This window comes from Macrobrachium rosenbergii, chromosome 29 (genome assembly GCF_040412425.1).
Source record: "Macrobrachium rosenbergii isolate ZJJX-2024 chromosome 29, ASM4041242v1, whole genome shotgun sequence".
Taxonomy (NCBI): domain Eukaryota; kingdom Metazoa; phylum Arthropoda; class Malacostraca; order Decapoda; family Palaemonidae; genus Macrobrachium; species Macrobrachium rosenbergii.
Window position 1 is genome coordinate 13580978 of NC_089769.1, and position 17750 is coordinate 13598727.

General features: G+C 35.5%; 1 protein-coding gene and 1 pseudogene across 50 annotated transcripts in view; both read left to right on the forward strand.

Moving 5' to 3' along the window:
- Nucleotides 1–17750, forward strand: part of LOC136854603 (uncharacterized) — a 671913-nt gene that overhangs the window by 570440 nt on the left and 83723 nt on the right. For all 50 annotated transcript variants that reach the window (XM_067131080.1, XM_067131113.1, XM_067131090.1 and 47 more), the window contains 7 exons: nt 1178–1317; nt 3535–3690; nt 4190–4468; nt 6700–6753; nt 7049–7253; nt 9586–9695; nt 10813–10944. In XM_067131080.1, the coding sequence (XP_066987181.1) occupies nt 1178–1317; nt 3535–3690; nt 4190–4468; nt 6700–6753; nt 7049–7253; nt 9586–9695; nt 10813–10944 (1076 nt within the window). The remainder of the gene's footprint in view (nt 1–1177; nt 1318–3534; nt 3691–4189; nt 4469–6699; nt 6754–7048; nt 7254–9585; nt 9696–10812; nt 10945–17750) is intronic.
- LOC136854694 (5S ribosomal RNA) lies at nt 15347–15465 on the forward strand (annotated as a pseudogene).

The following is a 17750-nucleotide window of genomic DNA, read 5'->3' on the forward strand; positions in this document are numbered from 1 at the left end:
AAACCCCTCCAAAACAGTGAGAACTGCCTATTTTGATAGTTCAGACAGAAAAATCCTCTAAAAATGCTTATACCTTAGTATTTTAATAGTTTTATCACAAAAAGTACATTTAGTCATGAAAATGATAGGAAAATACAGTAATTAGTGAATATCTCTCAGGGGAAAATACTGCGAATAGGCGAATTTTCTGTGAATAATATGTATATATGTTCCATACGGAAATCCGTGAATTGGTGAGTCCGTGAATTGTGAGAACACGAATACAGGGGGTTTACTGTACTTAGGATGAGTAAGCTCCCCCCTCTCCCTCTCTCTCATTATTTTAATGTAAAGAATCCAAACATAGTCGTAATGGATTTCAGGAACTGTTTTTCAGGTCTTTTGTGGCCAGAATATCCATGCTTTTTTAAATACATACAACTGGGAAAAGGTAATTTGTTTTTAGCATGAAACTCTAAATACTCTGCCAGCTGATGATTTAGGTGTGTTTTCTTCAGTTCTAGAAAATAAAAACCTCACTGTTCTTGTTATTTTTCTTGTATTACATACCTTATCTTTCACAAGCCTGTACATCTTACATCATCTTTTTTGTTTCAGAAATATCATGGGCAATGAAAGTCTGTTTAATATATTATTTATTTGTAAAGTATACAGTCGACCCCCAGTATTTGCGGGGGATGCATACTACCCCCCATGAATAGCTAAAACCTGCGAATACTTAAAACCCCTTTAAAAATGCTTATAACTGCCTATTTTGATAGTTCAAAATACCAAAAAACCTTCTAAAAATGCTTATTCTTAAATCATTTAGTTTTATCACAAAAAGTGCATTTAGTCATGAAAATAAGAAAATACAGTAATTTGTGAATATTTTTTTAAAAATACTGTGACTCGACGAATTTTCCGCAAATAATGTGTATATATGTTCCACAGAGAAATCTGCAAATAGGTAAAGCCACGAATCCAGAACCATAAATAGGCGGGGGTCCACTGTAGCCAGTTAAATTTCATGAATTTCAAAAGCTTGGGAACTTGTGTGGATAGACATGATTGATTGTGCATAGCAGAGGAGCTGTTATCACATGACTTCTGAAATCAGGGAAATATACGGTACTGCATTATTTACAACAAATTAATTGTTCATCGTATATCATGTGTTCTGAATTATCATTAACAGGTGAAGGTGGGCTTGGCTTGAGCATCATTGGAATGGGAGTTGGTGCTGATGCTGGTGTTGAAAAGCTTGGTATATTTGTCAAGACCATCACTGCTGGTGGTGCTACAGAACGAGATGGCAGAATACAAGTGAATGATCAGGTATGATTTAGTTGTATTATATCACAACTGATACAGTATTATTTTGGCTGTACTTGATGCTCCTTCCAGCTACACTATTGTTTTAATTGTAAGAGGATGTTATTGAGTTTGATAGAATAACTGTGATGACTCCAATCCTGACCAATGGTGTCTTATAGCAAATAAGAAAACTTTGTTTTGTCTTATATACTTTATTTTTTATTTTTGCAGCATGGTCTGTGTTGTACATTACTTTTTTCAAGCAAGATTCTCAGTACTCTTCATACCTTGAAAACGAGTACCTGTAGTATGAAATAATTGAATTAAGAGGCATTGAGGATGTTATTGTTATAAGTTGCTCATTGACCCATGCATGAAAGTGCATAACCCTGTGAATTTCATAGTATATTGCAAAACATAAAGGAACTGGTAATACTAATTTTACTTAGAATATTTGATGCTGTATGAAGGGTTATGAAATGCATGAGGGCACATCTTGTAAAGTGATGGTTGTTTGAGTGATCCATTTGAGGTTAAGTCTGGTGTGATTCAGGGTGGCATTCTGTCCCCTCTGTTGTCTGTATTGGTTGTGTATTACATTATGAGAAGGGTTAAAAGAGAAACGGATGTGGGTACTGTATATTCTGGGGAGAAAATGGGAAACTTCCTGGCTTAGATTATGCTAATGATATAGTTTTGATATGCGAGGGACCAGAAAAGATGCAGAGAGTGTTGGATTGTGTAGTGCGTAAAGGTCAAAAGGTTGGTTTGGTTATAAATAGTAGAAAAGCTAAATCATGAATATGATTACTGTATTGAAAATGCAAAGGATTGTCTAATTAAAGGTATGGTTGTAAACCAAGTGGATAAATTTAATTATTTACTGTACTATTCATTTCAGAGACTGCGAGTCATCATTTTTCTCTACACTACAGTGACTTCGGATAATAAATTCTTAGCATTTGAAAATGAGGTGCTCAGAAGAATATTAGTAATTAGTGGGAGGGATAGGATATCAGATAGCAGAATTAGAGAAGTAAAAGGGTTGCAGCTGTTCGAAGAGTATGTTAGGTTCTTACGCTGGAAGTGGGTAGGCCATGCGTATAGAAGATGGAATAGTGCGAGATACACCAGGGTGGGTTGCCCTTGGTAGAAGAGGTAGAGGTAGGCCAAAGGAGATGCGGTTGAGGACAATGAGGGGCGGGAAGCAGGAGATGAGTGTTTGGGAGATCTTGAGGGGTTATCCTAGGACAGAATGTGGTGGTGTGAGTTCATCAAGGCCATGATTGATTGATTGATTGATTGAGTGTTAGCATCTTCATCATTTTGACTTACTGAGTAAAGTGAGAATTTATGGAAAGTAACTGTACTGTGTACCAGTGGGTGATTTTTTGTCAAGATCTGAAATGCACATGGCTTTAAATTGTTTGGTAAAGACAACAATATTAATGGGAATAAAGGGGCAGGATGACTATAAAAATCTAATCTTCCATGCCTTTTGAAATTAAATTTCTCTCTGATATAAAAATGGCATCATTCTTGTGTAAGCCTTCAGATTTGCAAGGAACAGGAGAATGATTCTTTTCATTATATTTTCAAGTATGAACTAGGATATAAAGAAGTTTTGTGGTATTTTTGGAGGATTTTGAGGATTAGTTTTACTAGATGATTACAGTTTTTCATTTTGATATGCATGAAAAGTTAAGTATATCTTAGTTTAACCAGACGACTGAGCTGATTAACAGCTCTCCTAGGGCTGGCCCAAGGATTAGATTTATTTTTATGTGGCTAAGAACCAATTGGTTACCTAGCAACGGGACCTTTTTATTGTGGAATCAACACATTATAGCAAGAAATGAATTTCTATCACCAGAAACAAATTCCTCTTAGCAGATGTTAACAATACTAATTTTTCACATTTATGAGTATATACAAGCAGTCCCTGGTTAATGGTGGGGGTTCTGTTCCAACAGCATGAAGATAAGCGAAAATCACCAATTTTCAGTTATCAGCACCTTTGTTAGGTATGTATCAGCACCAGTACCCAATTATCGGCGCTGATAAGCAGAAATCAGCACGTATTGGAGCCAAAAATTGCAAATTTTCATCACTAGACCAGCCCAGAAAAACCAGATCACCGATAACCAAGCCCACCAATAACCGGGGACTGCCTGTATCTCCTTTGGAGGAGTTAGGTATTTTATTTATGACACCTCTTATTTATTTCGTTAAACACAGATAATTGAAGTTGATGGAAAAAGTCTGGTGGGTGTAACTCAGGTGTTTGCTGCGTCAGTCCTCAAGAACACAAGTGGTCGTGTCCACTTCCTAATTGGCCGTGAAAAAGATCCTGAGAATAGTGAAGTAGCACTTCTCATCAAACAGTCTCTGCAGGTAAGATTAGTTATGCCTTTAAAATTTCCATCTTAAGTACATATATCTTGAATGTCTTCATGTTGAAGGGTTAATATTATCACAATAGCTGGTCATATATTTCATGTATTTTTAACCAGTCATATAGAGGCATGGTTAAAACTGAAGTGATTTTTTGTCTACTATCAATCAACATGTTTTTATAACTGTAAGGATTTCTCCTGTAGAAGAAAACAGGGCTTAGGTAAAAACTGCAAGGGTATTGTTGATTTCAAAATATTTTTGTCAGAGTATGGAGGTATAACAATTTAAATGAGTATTTAAAACAGTATTTTTATTTAGAACTCACAGTAACATTTAACAGTATATGAACCATTAGCAAATCCATCCATTTAGTGTTGTGCTCTTCCTTAGTTTATCAATGAATAGGATTTCTAGTCTCTAATTATAAAATTTTGTTATAAGAATGAAAACTGCATTTTTGAGCCTTGTTATTTTTTTAATACCATTGTCTTTTAAGGCTGACCGTGAGCGTGAAGAGCGTCGTCGAGCATTGGGCGGTCCTGATTATGACCCACATACAGGAAATGGCCTCTTTGATCCCATGTCTTCTCCTTCGGAAGAAAACTCTCGTTCTGAAGAAGTTCCACAGAACTATTCGTCTTACTTGGAGGGCGGTTCTTCTCCTACCTCTCCTGATGCTGTCTCACCACCCATAGAATCTTTTGACTTGGAGGGTGATACATCTGACACCTCACCAGATAATGATGCTGCTATACTCAAGCTAAGGCTGAAGGAGGTATATTACAGTATTTATTAGAGCTTTCCCTTATAATTGCCAGGTTACGTTGGTATAGAGGAAAATAATTTGGCCAATGAATTGTATTTTGATCAGGTATATCATTTTACTTGGATTTGCTTACATGTGAAAACTGTATTAAGATTGCTTACTTATGAAAACTGTATTAAGAAGTGTCATCATGTCAGGAATGCAGCAAACCCCCCGTATTCGTGGGGGATGCATGCCACACCCCACCACGAATAGTTAAAATCTGCGAATACTTAAAACCCCTCTGTAAACACTTAGAACTGCCTATTTTGATAGTTCAAACACAAAAAACCCTCTAAAAATGCTTATACTTGATTATTTTAATAGTTTTATCACAAAAAATGCATTTAGTCATGAAAATATGAAAATACCGTAATTAGTGAATATTTATCAGTGAATATCACAAATTGGCGAATTTTCCGCAAATAATGTGTATATATGTCCGCGAATCATGAGAATGTGAATAAGGGGGTTTGCTGTGTAGAAAAGTAATGAAAATATAGAACAGTATACTTATTTAGAAACTTAAAGCAAAACATATTTAGCGTTGTTGAGGCACATATGTGAATTCATAATACAAAAGTAAAGTTAGGGTTTGTATTCGGACATATTTAAAAAAAGAATTGTAAGGATATTTGACAGTACTCATTGACATGAATATTGAGGTAATTATAATGAGTTATTGTAGTGCGTAATAAAGAACTGAAATATTGCCAAACAGTATGATGGATACGTAACTTGCAAGACAACATAAAAGCGTATTTCGTGCAAGTGACAAAATACTATAATAATGCATTTTCTAATGGTTTAGGAGATCCCTTGAGATATATTGAGGAAATAGAATTAAAAATCTGGAGGAGAGAACCATTTTGTGGCAGCAGGGTAGGTCTTAGAAGGGTTAGAATATTTTCACCTTGGGAATTCACCTGACCGTGAAGCTGGTATTATGAGAGCAGTAAGGAAAAAAATTAGGAAGAGGCTGGATGAAGTATAAAGAGTTTACCAATATACTGTTCAGTACACATGTTCCTTTAGGATGAGTGCATAAGTCTTGCATTGCTGCCCTTTGAAGCAGAAATATGGTGCTGGCAAAAATTGAAGGGATTTTGAAAAATCGTTACCCTAAAATTATAACATTCAAGGCCACAGTGCAGTGGGAAGTACACATTATAAATGGGGAAGTGGCAGAGAGATGATGTGTCCAAAAAGTGTAAAATATACCGCATTCTCTAAGATTGAGATAGTTTTGACATGTGATTTGAAGGGATGAGGAACCAGAACAGTAAAAGAAGTAGAAGTACCAGGAGCAAGACCTTTAGGAGGGAGGCCCAGAAAATCCTGTGAATTCAGGAGGAAAGTTGCGGGACAGATGAGTGAAGAAAACTTATTTCACATCCACCATATAAAAGGAAATCTGATATAAAGTTTATAATGATGATGATAGTTAATTACTGCAGTGGGATAAGGTGAAATTAGTAGAGCCATGCACTGAAATGATAATGTTAACCATCTTTGAACTGCATATCATTTTCATAGAAACTTAGACTTAATACAGGTGTGATTGTTATAAATTGTACTTCTGTAAATGAATGGTTAAAGATACTTGGTTCTCCAAAATTATTCCACTGATAAAATATACCTTATCATTCAGCAAAGTAAAACTAAGCCTTTACGTTTATTTCACAAGCTATGTTGCTGAAATATATTAAACTTTATTTTTGGATAGTCTGTAAATTGTAGTATAGTGAAGTTTTTTGTGAAATAAAACATGATATTTAGACGCGGTCATTACTGGCTACAAGATAGCTCACTTTTATTAGTTATTATTTTGAATATAAAAGTAAGGCTTTATGGTTTGTTGGCATTTCTTAAAAGTTTTTGCTAGGACATATTGCATATATATGCTCCTGTGTTTAATTGCAGTTGAAAGCTGATAGCTACCATTTATATGACTATTACACAAGTATTGACTCTATTGTTTTGCTTCATACATTGTACTTTTGAAGTAAACATTTAGATTATTGAAATAATTGAGGTAATTCTTTTTCATAATAAAAAGTAATTAGATGGTAATTGGCCTTAGTTGCTGATGTCTTTGCTTTCATAAGTTTTCATGCTTTTAAATCATTGTAGATGTAATTAGGCATGCAATAATGGATGTTACTGAGGCACCTTGTAACTTTAGAATTGTCCTCTCTCAGGTCCAGTATAAAAATGCTGTTGCTGAGGCAGAAATTAACAAACTTAAGATGACGGTAAGTGTTGGTTGGTGAAGATTTCTAGGATGCACTGGATGTAACTTTTTCACATATATAAGAAATAATTTAGAGGTGCTTGGTAATGGCTATAATAGAAATACTATATAAGAGATGCTTAATTTTTGCAAGCAGTATTATTTTATTTATCGATGAATCAAAATTTTATTTCAGTGTATTTTATACACAAACTTGTCCCAGAGTTCTGTGCCGATGTAAAGCTGTTCATTTTAAATGATGCGGTGATATGTTCATGCTCTCATGTTTGAAAGTAATCGAAGCTTTTCTTCATCAGTTACTGGAAATGGAGAAGATTGTAACTGAAAATGTGCAGTATTCTAGTCAACTGAATGAGGCCCAAGTCAAGGTGGTGGAACTGGACGAAAAGTTGCAATCCAAGCTCAGTGAAGTGTCCACTTATCAGGATATGCTTGAGCAATCTCAGGGACAATATATCATACTGGAGAAAAAGTATTATAAGGCTAAAAAAATAATTAAAGGTAAGAGTATGTTTCATTTTAGTCATACAGTATTTTATATGAAATATAAATTTGTATCTCAATACTATGGTCAGTGCTGTGGTTCCCTGTGTTCGGTTTTAGTAAAACTCTCAGTAATTAAACAAAATCATAATTATCTAAATGATGTACAGGACTTGAACCCAGTTTAGTAAAGATGTTTATTCTAATGTATTAATATTGTTCAAAAATGACTTTATTACAGCATTTCTCTCTCTCTCTCTCTCTCTCTCTCTCTCTCTCTCTCTCTCTCTCTCTCTCTCTCTCTCTCTCTCTCTCTCTCTCTCTCTCTCTCATACACACAAAATCCAAGAACTTCTGTTTGTGCCATGTGGCCTTTTCATAGAATACTAAGGGGTTAACAGTAGTGTACTTCATTGTGAAAACCTCCACAATCCAACAGTAAATTTTATCTTTTTTGATTTATCGGGTTCATTATCCCATGAAACATGCAATATACTGTAGTTTGAACATTTAAGAGAGAGCAAATAAATCAGTAACAAGATTGAGTATATATTATTTGGTAATATTAAATTTCAGTTTTGGCTGTTTTTAAGCATCTTCAATTTCCTTAAAGTCTACATGACCAGGCCTTCAATATAATTCTTCCTTTATATCTGTTTGATGTAATTTGTCATATGAAAACTTAAACTACTGAACAAAAGGAACTTAAAGGTATTTAAAGTTATCCTTACTAGCACACCAAATACTCTTTCCAAAAGATATGGGAAGCTAATAATGTTGAGCTGTGGATCTTTGTTCTTGTAGGAGAATAAAGGCAGCAAGACATGAAGATAAAGCAATGAGAAACATAAATTACTAAAGTCATTCATATTTAATAGATTGCAGATTTTTTTTAAAAATGAAGCTGGGGTCACACCAACAATAAGATATAGCAGTCAGTGTGAAATGAAAGGCATAGTAGTAGCACTACTATGCCTGAAATATTTCGACACACTAATAACTTTACTGCGGACCGGTTAAATGGTTTTTGGTGGTTAACGCAACTGGATCACTAAGGGGGAACTGTGTCTAGTGCCCATGGACTGCTAATCAGAAGACTCTTGCACATGGCAGGATGGCAGTTAATCTTCTAAGGCTATTTTGGTTCACAAGGCAGGAGCAGACCTCTCGAAGAGCCAGATAACAGGATTTCTGGAAGAGAATTCCAGGTTAACATTCAACTCAAATGATTTTCTCTCACATGAAATTACTTATGCACAATGGAGAAATTTATCAATCAAATTTGATTAGCACATGGTAACACTATGGTGGGGATGCTCTAATTATCATCACTGAACTAATTTAATTTGAGCTTGGGACAAGTCATGAGGGGCAAATGGGCTTGCTAAGGCTAATTGAACAAAGGAGCTTTGTGTAGGAGAATGAAAAGTTGGAAATACTGAAAATGGAGAGAAATTCACAAGAAGAGACAGATACTGGCAGTAGAGTGCAATTTCAAGACGTACCTTATTTCATCTGTGCATGGAGCTCACTTGCAAAAGATGAATTTTGGCCGCAGAAGTCTCGAGATTTTGCCAGCATGAAGAGAAAGGGAGACCGCACCGACTTGATGCGTTTGTGTCTGTGACGGAGTGCATGTGAGCGGCGAGGTTGCGAGCTCGTCTCCTTCGATTTTTAGGGTTGGGCACAGGACACTGGTCGATCTGAAATAGTAATCAACAGCCAGCCAAAGTTCAAACAAGAATGGGTCTAATAGCTAGCTAAGTCTCTTAAGGGTCAGCATAGCAGCCCACTTATGGCCCTGACTGGTCTTTTTGTCCCTAACGGCTTTCTACCCTCCCCAAACATCGTACGGTGCTGGGGCTAAGAGGTCGGTATGGTTTCCCCCAAATCAGGTGATATGGGGGTAGGCCTACATAAGTTCATCCCCCCCTTAGTGGCATCTCCTCCAGCCACCATTAAATTTGATTTCCTAGCTAACGGACTGAAGGGCCGAATTTTATAAATATGTGAGAATATATACAGGCAGTCCCCGGTTATCGGGATTTTCAACACTGATTCCCAGTTATCGTCGCCGATAACCGGTTATCGGCACTGATCGCCGGTTATCGGCGGCGCTGATCAGTGGTTATTAGCGCCAATAACCAGATATCGGTGCTGATAACCAGGGATCAGTGCTATTATCGCCGATTTTCGGTTAGCAGCGATTTTCGGTTATCACGCTGTTGGGAACGGAACCCCGCCGACAACTGGGGACTGCCTGTGTATATATATGTGTGTGTGTGCATGTGTATCCGAGTGATTAAGCTGTTAAGAAGATAATTATACATATATGTTTTTTATCTTACAGAGTACCAGGGTCGGGAAAGGGACTTCTTACATCGTGAAGAATACCACATCACTCAACTAGAAGAGAAAGACTCACACTACAATGCTCTTGTAAAGGCACTTAAAGACAGGGTATGTTATAATTTTGGCAGGCAGTAACATTGTTAAAATGTATTTCCTGAATTATTTTAATTTTTGTTTCATTCTCACAATCTGTTGATTCTTTGTTAACCCTTCATGTGCTCAACAAAACGTTATTGGATCATACCCCATATGGTAACACACAAGAAGATACTGTATTAGGTCTTTCTATTAATTACAGATACTCAGTAATACAAAAGCCTCATTATATATTTGTATGTGTATCACCTGATTAACCTTAAAATCTATGTTGTTACAAAAATTAATGGAGTGTTGCCTAAAGATATCATTGTGAGATTTCCCAATGCTTTTGGCTGTACATTATTATGTAAACAATACAGTAGAAGAATGTTCACTGCAGATTTAAGTCTCTTTACAGGAAAATGAACCTTGCTTATTTACTGAACTTTATTCATAGACCACTTGTCAAAAGCAGATGAAGTTTATCATATCCATATTCACAATTTATTTTATTTAGCAAGGTCTAACAGAGCCTTTTATTCAGGCAGGGAGGTTTAATTATATAAAAGCATAATTCTTTATCTTCCAGTTATATGAATTAAGTTAGGAATAATAAGCTTTCATAATGTTTGCTTGGTTATGAACTTTAAATGGACTGTTTATTGACCTCGTGTCTGACATTACTGCTGTTTGGTATACTATACCTCACATAATGAATGTCCCTCAGGCATCCATGAGTGGCCTTTACAATTCTGCCTTATTTAAATAGTTTGTTGTAACTGACCTGCAGGTGTGCAAAAAAATAGTTTTCTTTTTTCGTTTATGAAAAATTAAAGCTCCTATTTTTTCTCTACATATCCTGAAGATAACTAGATCTAGAAGGTATGATCACCCTAAATACTAATCCCCCAGTTACTCCTCTGCTACTTTTTTTGGACTATACTGAACTTACAATATAACTCCCTCTTGAGTGACTGATCGTAATGGATTTGATGTAAATGTGTTTGTGAGTGTCAAGTCTTTTAATTGCTAAAGTCCTATAGAAATATTTTGAAATCTTTAAGTTCAGCCACATTAAATTATTGCACAAATATTACCTCATTACCATTCATTAGTAATATGTTGTATTGATTGTTAAATTTTTCAGGTTATTAATTTAGAGGAAGAACTGAAAAATGCTCAGAAAAAGGCTGGTTTACCTGTGGAAGTCCCTTCAGATCTTACTGTACAGCCAGCGTATTTAGACCTTCAACAAAGTGCTCAGTCTGCACTTGCAAAGGTAAGTCAGAATGATATAGAAGGATTCTTTTTTTGATTATAAACAAGCAGTGTCATATCTTGTAGAAATGTATATCTAATGTGTCAATATTAATAACACTTCTGTACTTACAGTAAGTACTTCATGTAGTCATTTTTGTTAGTTCCATCTTTAGAACTTTTCTCTGAAGTTTAATCTCTCTCTCTCTCTCTCTCTCTCTCTCTCTCTCTCTCTCTCTCTCTCTCTCTCTCTCTCTCTCTCTCTCTCTCTCTCTCTCTCTCTCTCTCTCTCTCTCTCTCTCTCTCTCTCTCTCTCTCTCTCTAAGGTATAATTAGCTCACTTAAAAAATTATCTGAAGCTACCTATATTTTTCATTTTTCTCTTCATTGTAAATATTTCAAAATTGTACAGTATAACCAAGACTAGATGGAGTAACGCTGCTTACTTGCCAAGGGAATGAATATCCTTTTACCAGTGAATTGAAAATATGGTAGCCGTATGGGATTGACTGCTAAAGAATAAGAACAGTGATAACTAGAAATGAAATGGCACATTCGTATGTCTATACTGATTTTCGTAAAACTGGAAACTAAATAGAAGGCAAACTGTCTTGCTTCTGTAGTAACATCATCTAAACTGAAAATTTGTTGGACTTATCAAACTTAATTAAAGAGCTGAATATTAAATGTAATTTTTGTGATTGGAGAGAGTTAATTTTTATAATTCAAATAACTAAAAAATTAATTTTATAATTATTATATGGTTGATGATGGAATGCATATTTTAACTACCATCAAAGGAACAATACAATACAGGAATTGCACAGTATTGAGCAGCTTTATCTTGTCTGAGGAGGTTACTGAAAATCATCCAGAAAGCAAAATAATACTTCATCTAGTGGAGGATTTATATTTGATAATGCAATAGGCATAGTAGTTGTAAAGTAATTGTGGTCATTGTATGTACAGTAAAAATTGAACTGCATATTGGTATGTATATATCCATGTAAATAGCTGATATACATACTGATGTGTATGTAATCTGTAAGCCCAGAGTCATATTATTGTGAAACTGTTGTAGACTGCCTAATCACATGCACTCTGATGTCTGATATGCACACATTGCACTTTTTCAGTGTTATCTTATGACGTATAACAATGAAAATGCATGTAGTCAGTTTCTTAGTAGATTCCATTTTATTGACACACTTTTTTATTTCGTACAGAGTGATTTGGTATTGTAGAGTCTGCTTATTTTACCCCCAAGCATAAGCTTGAGCATTCTTAGCAAAATTTCAAGTGCTTTTAAGACTGATGAAGCAAAATCTATGATATCAAATTACACTGCAACTCTTTTGCCTGTTCCAGTCTTTCTTACTCCTTTGACAAGTCTCAAGTTCAGTGCAGTAGTTTGATGTAGTATTTTACTCATAGTAGTTGTGTGTGACTTGAATCCTTGTATTGTAGATGCTTATACAGTATTTAGTTAGCATGTTAATGTTCTCACTAGCCTGAACATATTTAAACTGGTTTTTAAATTTATCATGAAAAATTTTATATTTCACTACTACATCACTACCTTGGAGATGTATGTTGGCATCCTTTTTTTTTTTATCTTTTATGTACTGTATATGCTTTAGCAGATTGTGTGTTCAGTTATCACATTATCTAACAAAAGTTTAGGGTATGCATCAGGATTTTAAAGTAGTTACTATTGTTTATAACTGGATGCAGTTAGATATTTACTAAAGCCTTCAAGTTGTTAATGGTTACTTTCAACATAGTTTTTATGGAATGTCTTGCATATCTTACAAATTGTTTTATTGGTGTTAATTCAAATTTTATGCTTCCTCTGTTAGGACAGTTTGAAGTATCTTATGGACAGTTGACATCACTATTATTGAGGATAAGAATTTGCACGCTATAGGTGAACTTCATGGACTGCATGTTGGTCCTTCGGTATTAGATTACAGTAGATGTCATAAAAGCTGTCAGTTTTTAACTGTGCAAAAAATGTGCCCAGTTTAGAAATTATAGGTAATTGCAGACTGCTAGATAAACAGCATATTTCAGTCATTTAATAGCTAGTGGATATGAATTATGAGTTATGATTTGATCAGTAGGATAAATAGGTATGAAATCATGTTTAATGTAGGATTTGGTGTTGTTTTCATATGATGTTATTGTATAAAGATAGTTCTGAGGTGAATTTAATTTTGTAGATTTTTTATCAGAAGGAATAGCATGATTTGTATGACTTAAAATGAGGTTACAAAAATCAGTTATGCATGTTAAGTAGCAATAGTTTAATTGGTGTATTTGAGATATCATATGCAATTATCATGGAACCAAATTTGCCAGAACAGTGAGTGATAGTATAATACAGACTGCATTTTAATGTGATGTTTTGCAATATTTATATTACTAGATTAGGTACATATAGCATTAGGTACTGGGACTTGTCTGAGTTGATAGCAGAAAAGCCACCGGCTGATTTTTTCCATATGCTGTCTCATAAGTTAGTTGAGCAGGGGAATACGAATGCTTGTGAAAATCAATTTTACCTATTTTATGATCTCTAGGGAATCTGCGCGTGCAGTTCACCCTCTTAGATTTTGTCGTGAAGACAAACTTACATGAAGACAAACCTCCAGTTGAACAAACTGGAAACATTGTGTTTTCCTAATTACTAGCAAACTCAAGATAATAATCTGTCCTTTTTTATTTTACCGTTTTGCATTCAACTGCCATCAGTGATATTTAAGTAATTGCTTCTTCTGAGATGTTTTTAAAGATGTTTTTACTAATCATAACCCCTAGCTTACCCCTAATAGATAAGGTATTACAAATTATTGACTTGAAATTTTGAGTAACTTTAATTTTCCTAGCAAATCTTTCATGAGAAAAAGTGTTCATATCTTTGCTTTTTTGCACCTTAACAATAGATTAATGCTCTATTGTGTGAAAAGACACTGGAATTAGTATGAAATTAGTAGTACATACAAGTTTCTGCATGGACCATTATTTTGAGACTGTAAATGGTCAAAGTTTAGGTTATAGTTTCAACTTATTCAAGACTTTGCAAATCAGACATGTGGATTTAAATGAATGCAAAGTTAATTAGCTTTTTAAGGTGTTTGTAAATTGTCATTTGTTTTCATCCCACTGTTTAAACTAAAAAATTAGTTTGCTCTAATGTGGTTTACAGTTATTGCTCTTTTCATTATCATGGTATTGTTTGCTAGTAAAGACTAGCAAGGTACAATTTTAGTTGAGCCTGTGAAGCATTGCCACACCTCCGGGGTAGTGATTTATGTTCATGAGGATAATACTCGCACCTTTTGTTCAGGGTAGACTGTTAACTCGTAAATAAATATGCTGACTTGGACCACATTCTGTGGAAGATTTACCTCCTTTTTTCTTGAACTAATATGAAAAACAAGCAAAAAATTCTAATATAAAACATAACTAGAATGACTCTTCTCCTTTGATGGTTCATTTGATCTTATGTATGTGTTAACAAATTGGTGTTCAACAATATATCCCATTATTATTCATCAATGGAATACTAATTCTGTACATTTTTTGTTGTTGTAGCTGGCTATATCATACTAGCTAATTTGCTGCTATAAACCCATTCCTAACACACCAACCTATTGTTACAGTATAAGAGTTGTTTTCACCTCTACTGTCTTCTTCCCAAAAGATGGCTAAATCCTTTTGACATTGCACAAGTAGAGTTTGAAAATTTTTTATCATTTTCATTAGGAGAATTTCTTTGAATTTTGAATATTGATTTGAATAGTGTATTAAAATTTCAGGTCTGAGCAGCTTATCCATGTATTTTTATATCATGATGCCCAGTGTTATGTTTTTTTTTGTTATGTTTTCTAGTAAATGTCACAGTTGATGGAGGGACAAGGGTATTGTTTCTTTTCTGACTACTTTGAAAAAGAAATAAGTAAATGACCGTGTGTGTTAGGTCTTTTAAATATTTTTTTTTTACTAATTAGGAACTTTAAATTTGTCCTTTGAATGTTTATTTCACATGCAGACAAACCTAGATTTCTGATATTTATCAGTTCACTAATACTGTGGGCTCAAAGATAATAACACAGCTTAAAACTTAACTGCCAAGAGCATGATTAGCTAACCGCAGGCATGTGTGAGCCCTAGAGATGCCTGTAGAGGAGTTTATTAACAATAAGACCAGTACATATGCAGTCAGAAAAGGCACTGTTTGCAAGCTGCTGTTAGTCATTTTTGAGGTTAATTCCAAGTCATCATAAAACTCAACTCCCTTCTTTTATTATAAGCTTTCTTTTGTGATGTCACAAAGTAAAAGAAGATTCAGTACAATTTAGTATTGTAAATTGCTCTTAAACACTAAAATGCCAACGACCATACCACATTGAAAGTAACATGCTGACGACCATACCACATTGAAAGCACTGCTTCTCGTCTGATCAGCGAAGTTTAGCAACCCTGGGTCTGGTCAGTACTTGGATAGGTGACTGTCTGGGAACACCAGATGCTGTTGGTGTCTATGAGCTGTCTTTCGCACCCATGGTACAAGTCTTAAGGCTTGTGTGATTCCGCTGTTCTGTCTGAATCCTCAAGTAATCAATACTGTATGATCGTTCCGAATCTATAGGGACTTGACCTACAATACTGGGTGCCAACGGCTTGTTTTAGTTCTGGTTCAGCCAAGAAGTGGTGTCCAAGAGCATCATTTCTTATTACTTCGTTTAATGATCAAACAGGGGTGTACTCCACAGCTGACATGGTGGACAACAGTTCATTCCGGGTGAGATTTCTTAAGGTCAGGGGCATTGGTCTACCCCTCACATTCAGCTAGAACCTGTTGGACAGGCACTAAGGATGGGAATGTGGTCACGACAGACCACATTCACCTCCTTTTTACCTTCAGGATGTTGCCCATAGATCCTTGGACTCTTTTTCCTTGGATTCTGTTGTGGCTGCGCAGCAGTCATGTAGGTCACCCAGCTCCCCTTGAGGGACAGGTGGCATCTCGCCAGAGGTGTACAGCTGCAAAAGAGAGGATGTGAGTGGGACTGGCCTCCTACCTTTCTCTTTTATACCCTTCCTCTCCCAGTGGGCCGAGGGACAGTTAGCAACCTGTCACGTGATGGACAGGCATGCATACAGGTGTTCTAGATGACTAAGTATCCTGTCTATAATCTAGCCTCAATTTGGATTAATAGATGCACTGACAATGAACAAACCTGTTGGCTGTCTTCATCTTTATTACCCCAGACAATATGGGTTCATCCAATCCTTTCTTTGAATCAGTGATGCTGCATCACATTAATTCGAAAGGCCTAGAACTCTGGCAGTTGAACATCATACACATTCAACAGATCAAAGGCATGGGTCTCCTTCTTCCTCTTACATGACCAGGAAGAGAGGCCCCAGGTGAGGCAAACTACCAGTCAGTTCAGAGATTTGCCCAGAATCCTCCCACCATGAAGTCTCCCATATGTAAAGACCAAGGGTTTGTATACATGTAAGAACAAATGATAAATTTTGTAATTAATTTGTATTTTTCCTAACATACAAACATGAGGTCTTTACATAAGTGGCCCACCTCTAGCCACCCCTCATTCTGCTACCTTGGCCAAAAGGTAAAGTGAATGTGCACCAACTGGATGGTTGGGCTTCCTCCCCTACCTTTGGTAGCCAACTGCCAATAACCCCCTTGTTTTTTAGTTAAACGGCTGGCTCCAGCTTGTGCTGAAAGTTAATCCCACATGTAAAGACTTTTGGGTTTGTATGTTAGGAAAAATACAAATTAGTTAAATTTGTCATCTTTCAGTGGTCTAAGAACTACCTTTATGCCCAAAAAGCAAGCATTTTGGGGCATAAAGGTAGTTCCATTTCTGGCCTTTGGCATAGTAAAGCAAATATGCCATTCTTCAAGGAAATTTCTTGTACTGTAAGATGGTGTTTTTGTCTATTAAAAAAATGTTCAAAGAGATTTTTCATAGTTGAAATTTATTTCAATTCAAAGTATTCCTCAAGTCTAACATGCTGGGTTGCTGTAGTTGTTTCTTCCAGAAGCAGATCAGGTGGTAGCTAACTTCATTTTATTGACGAGTTCAGTGAGATAGGCAATGCCATGCTCTTATTTAGTTGAGGCTAAAAGGAAATTTTAAAAAATGAGATTGTACTTTAAAGGAAATAGTAGATTTTTTTTGTTGAAAGGTTGAAGGATATGGGGTTTTGGGAGAAAAAAAGCTGACAGGGGGTTCATAAGTATTTGTGCTTGTGACACTTGTATAGTGTATTTCGATTATATGCTTCACCTTTTTCATTTTTATTATCTTCACATGAATTTTGCCATTTGGCCTGATGGCAATTTTAATTTATTTGGGAGGTTTCATTGGAAGCATGTCATTCTCAAAGATGATGCAGTAGGATTTTTGCTAATTGCATGACTGAGTTACTTATTGATAAGTGAGTACAAATTACTTGAGCAACAGAATAATTACACATGAGAATCTTGGTAACTGATGTAACAGTTATGACATATCAAGCTATGAACTGCAGAAACCTCTGAAGCAGAAAACAATGTTTTGGTGAATGCTTTGGCTTGTATCCTTATTTCCTACTTGCTGCTGACATCTTTGAAATCTGTAGACTAAGGAGACCCCTCTTCATTTTTGCTGTGTGTGTTGATTCTTTGGGCTGCTTAAGGCATGGTTTATGCTACCATCTCCAATACACATAAATGAACATAAGACCCAATTTCTCAGCAGCAGTGTTCATTGATATTAGTTTACGGTAATTAACCGTTTTTATTTGTTC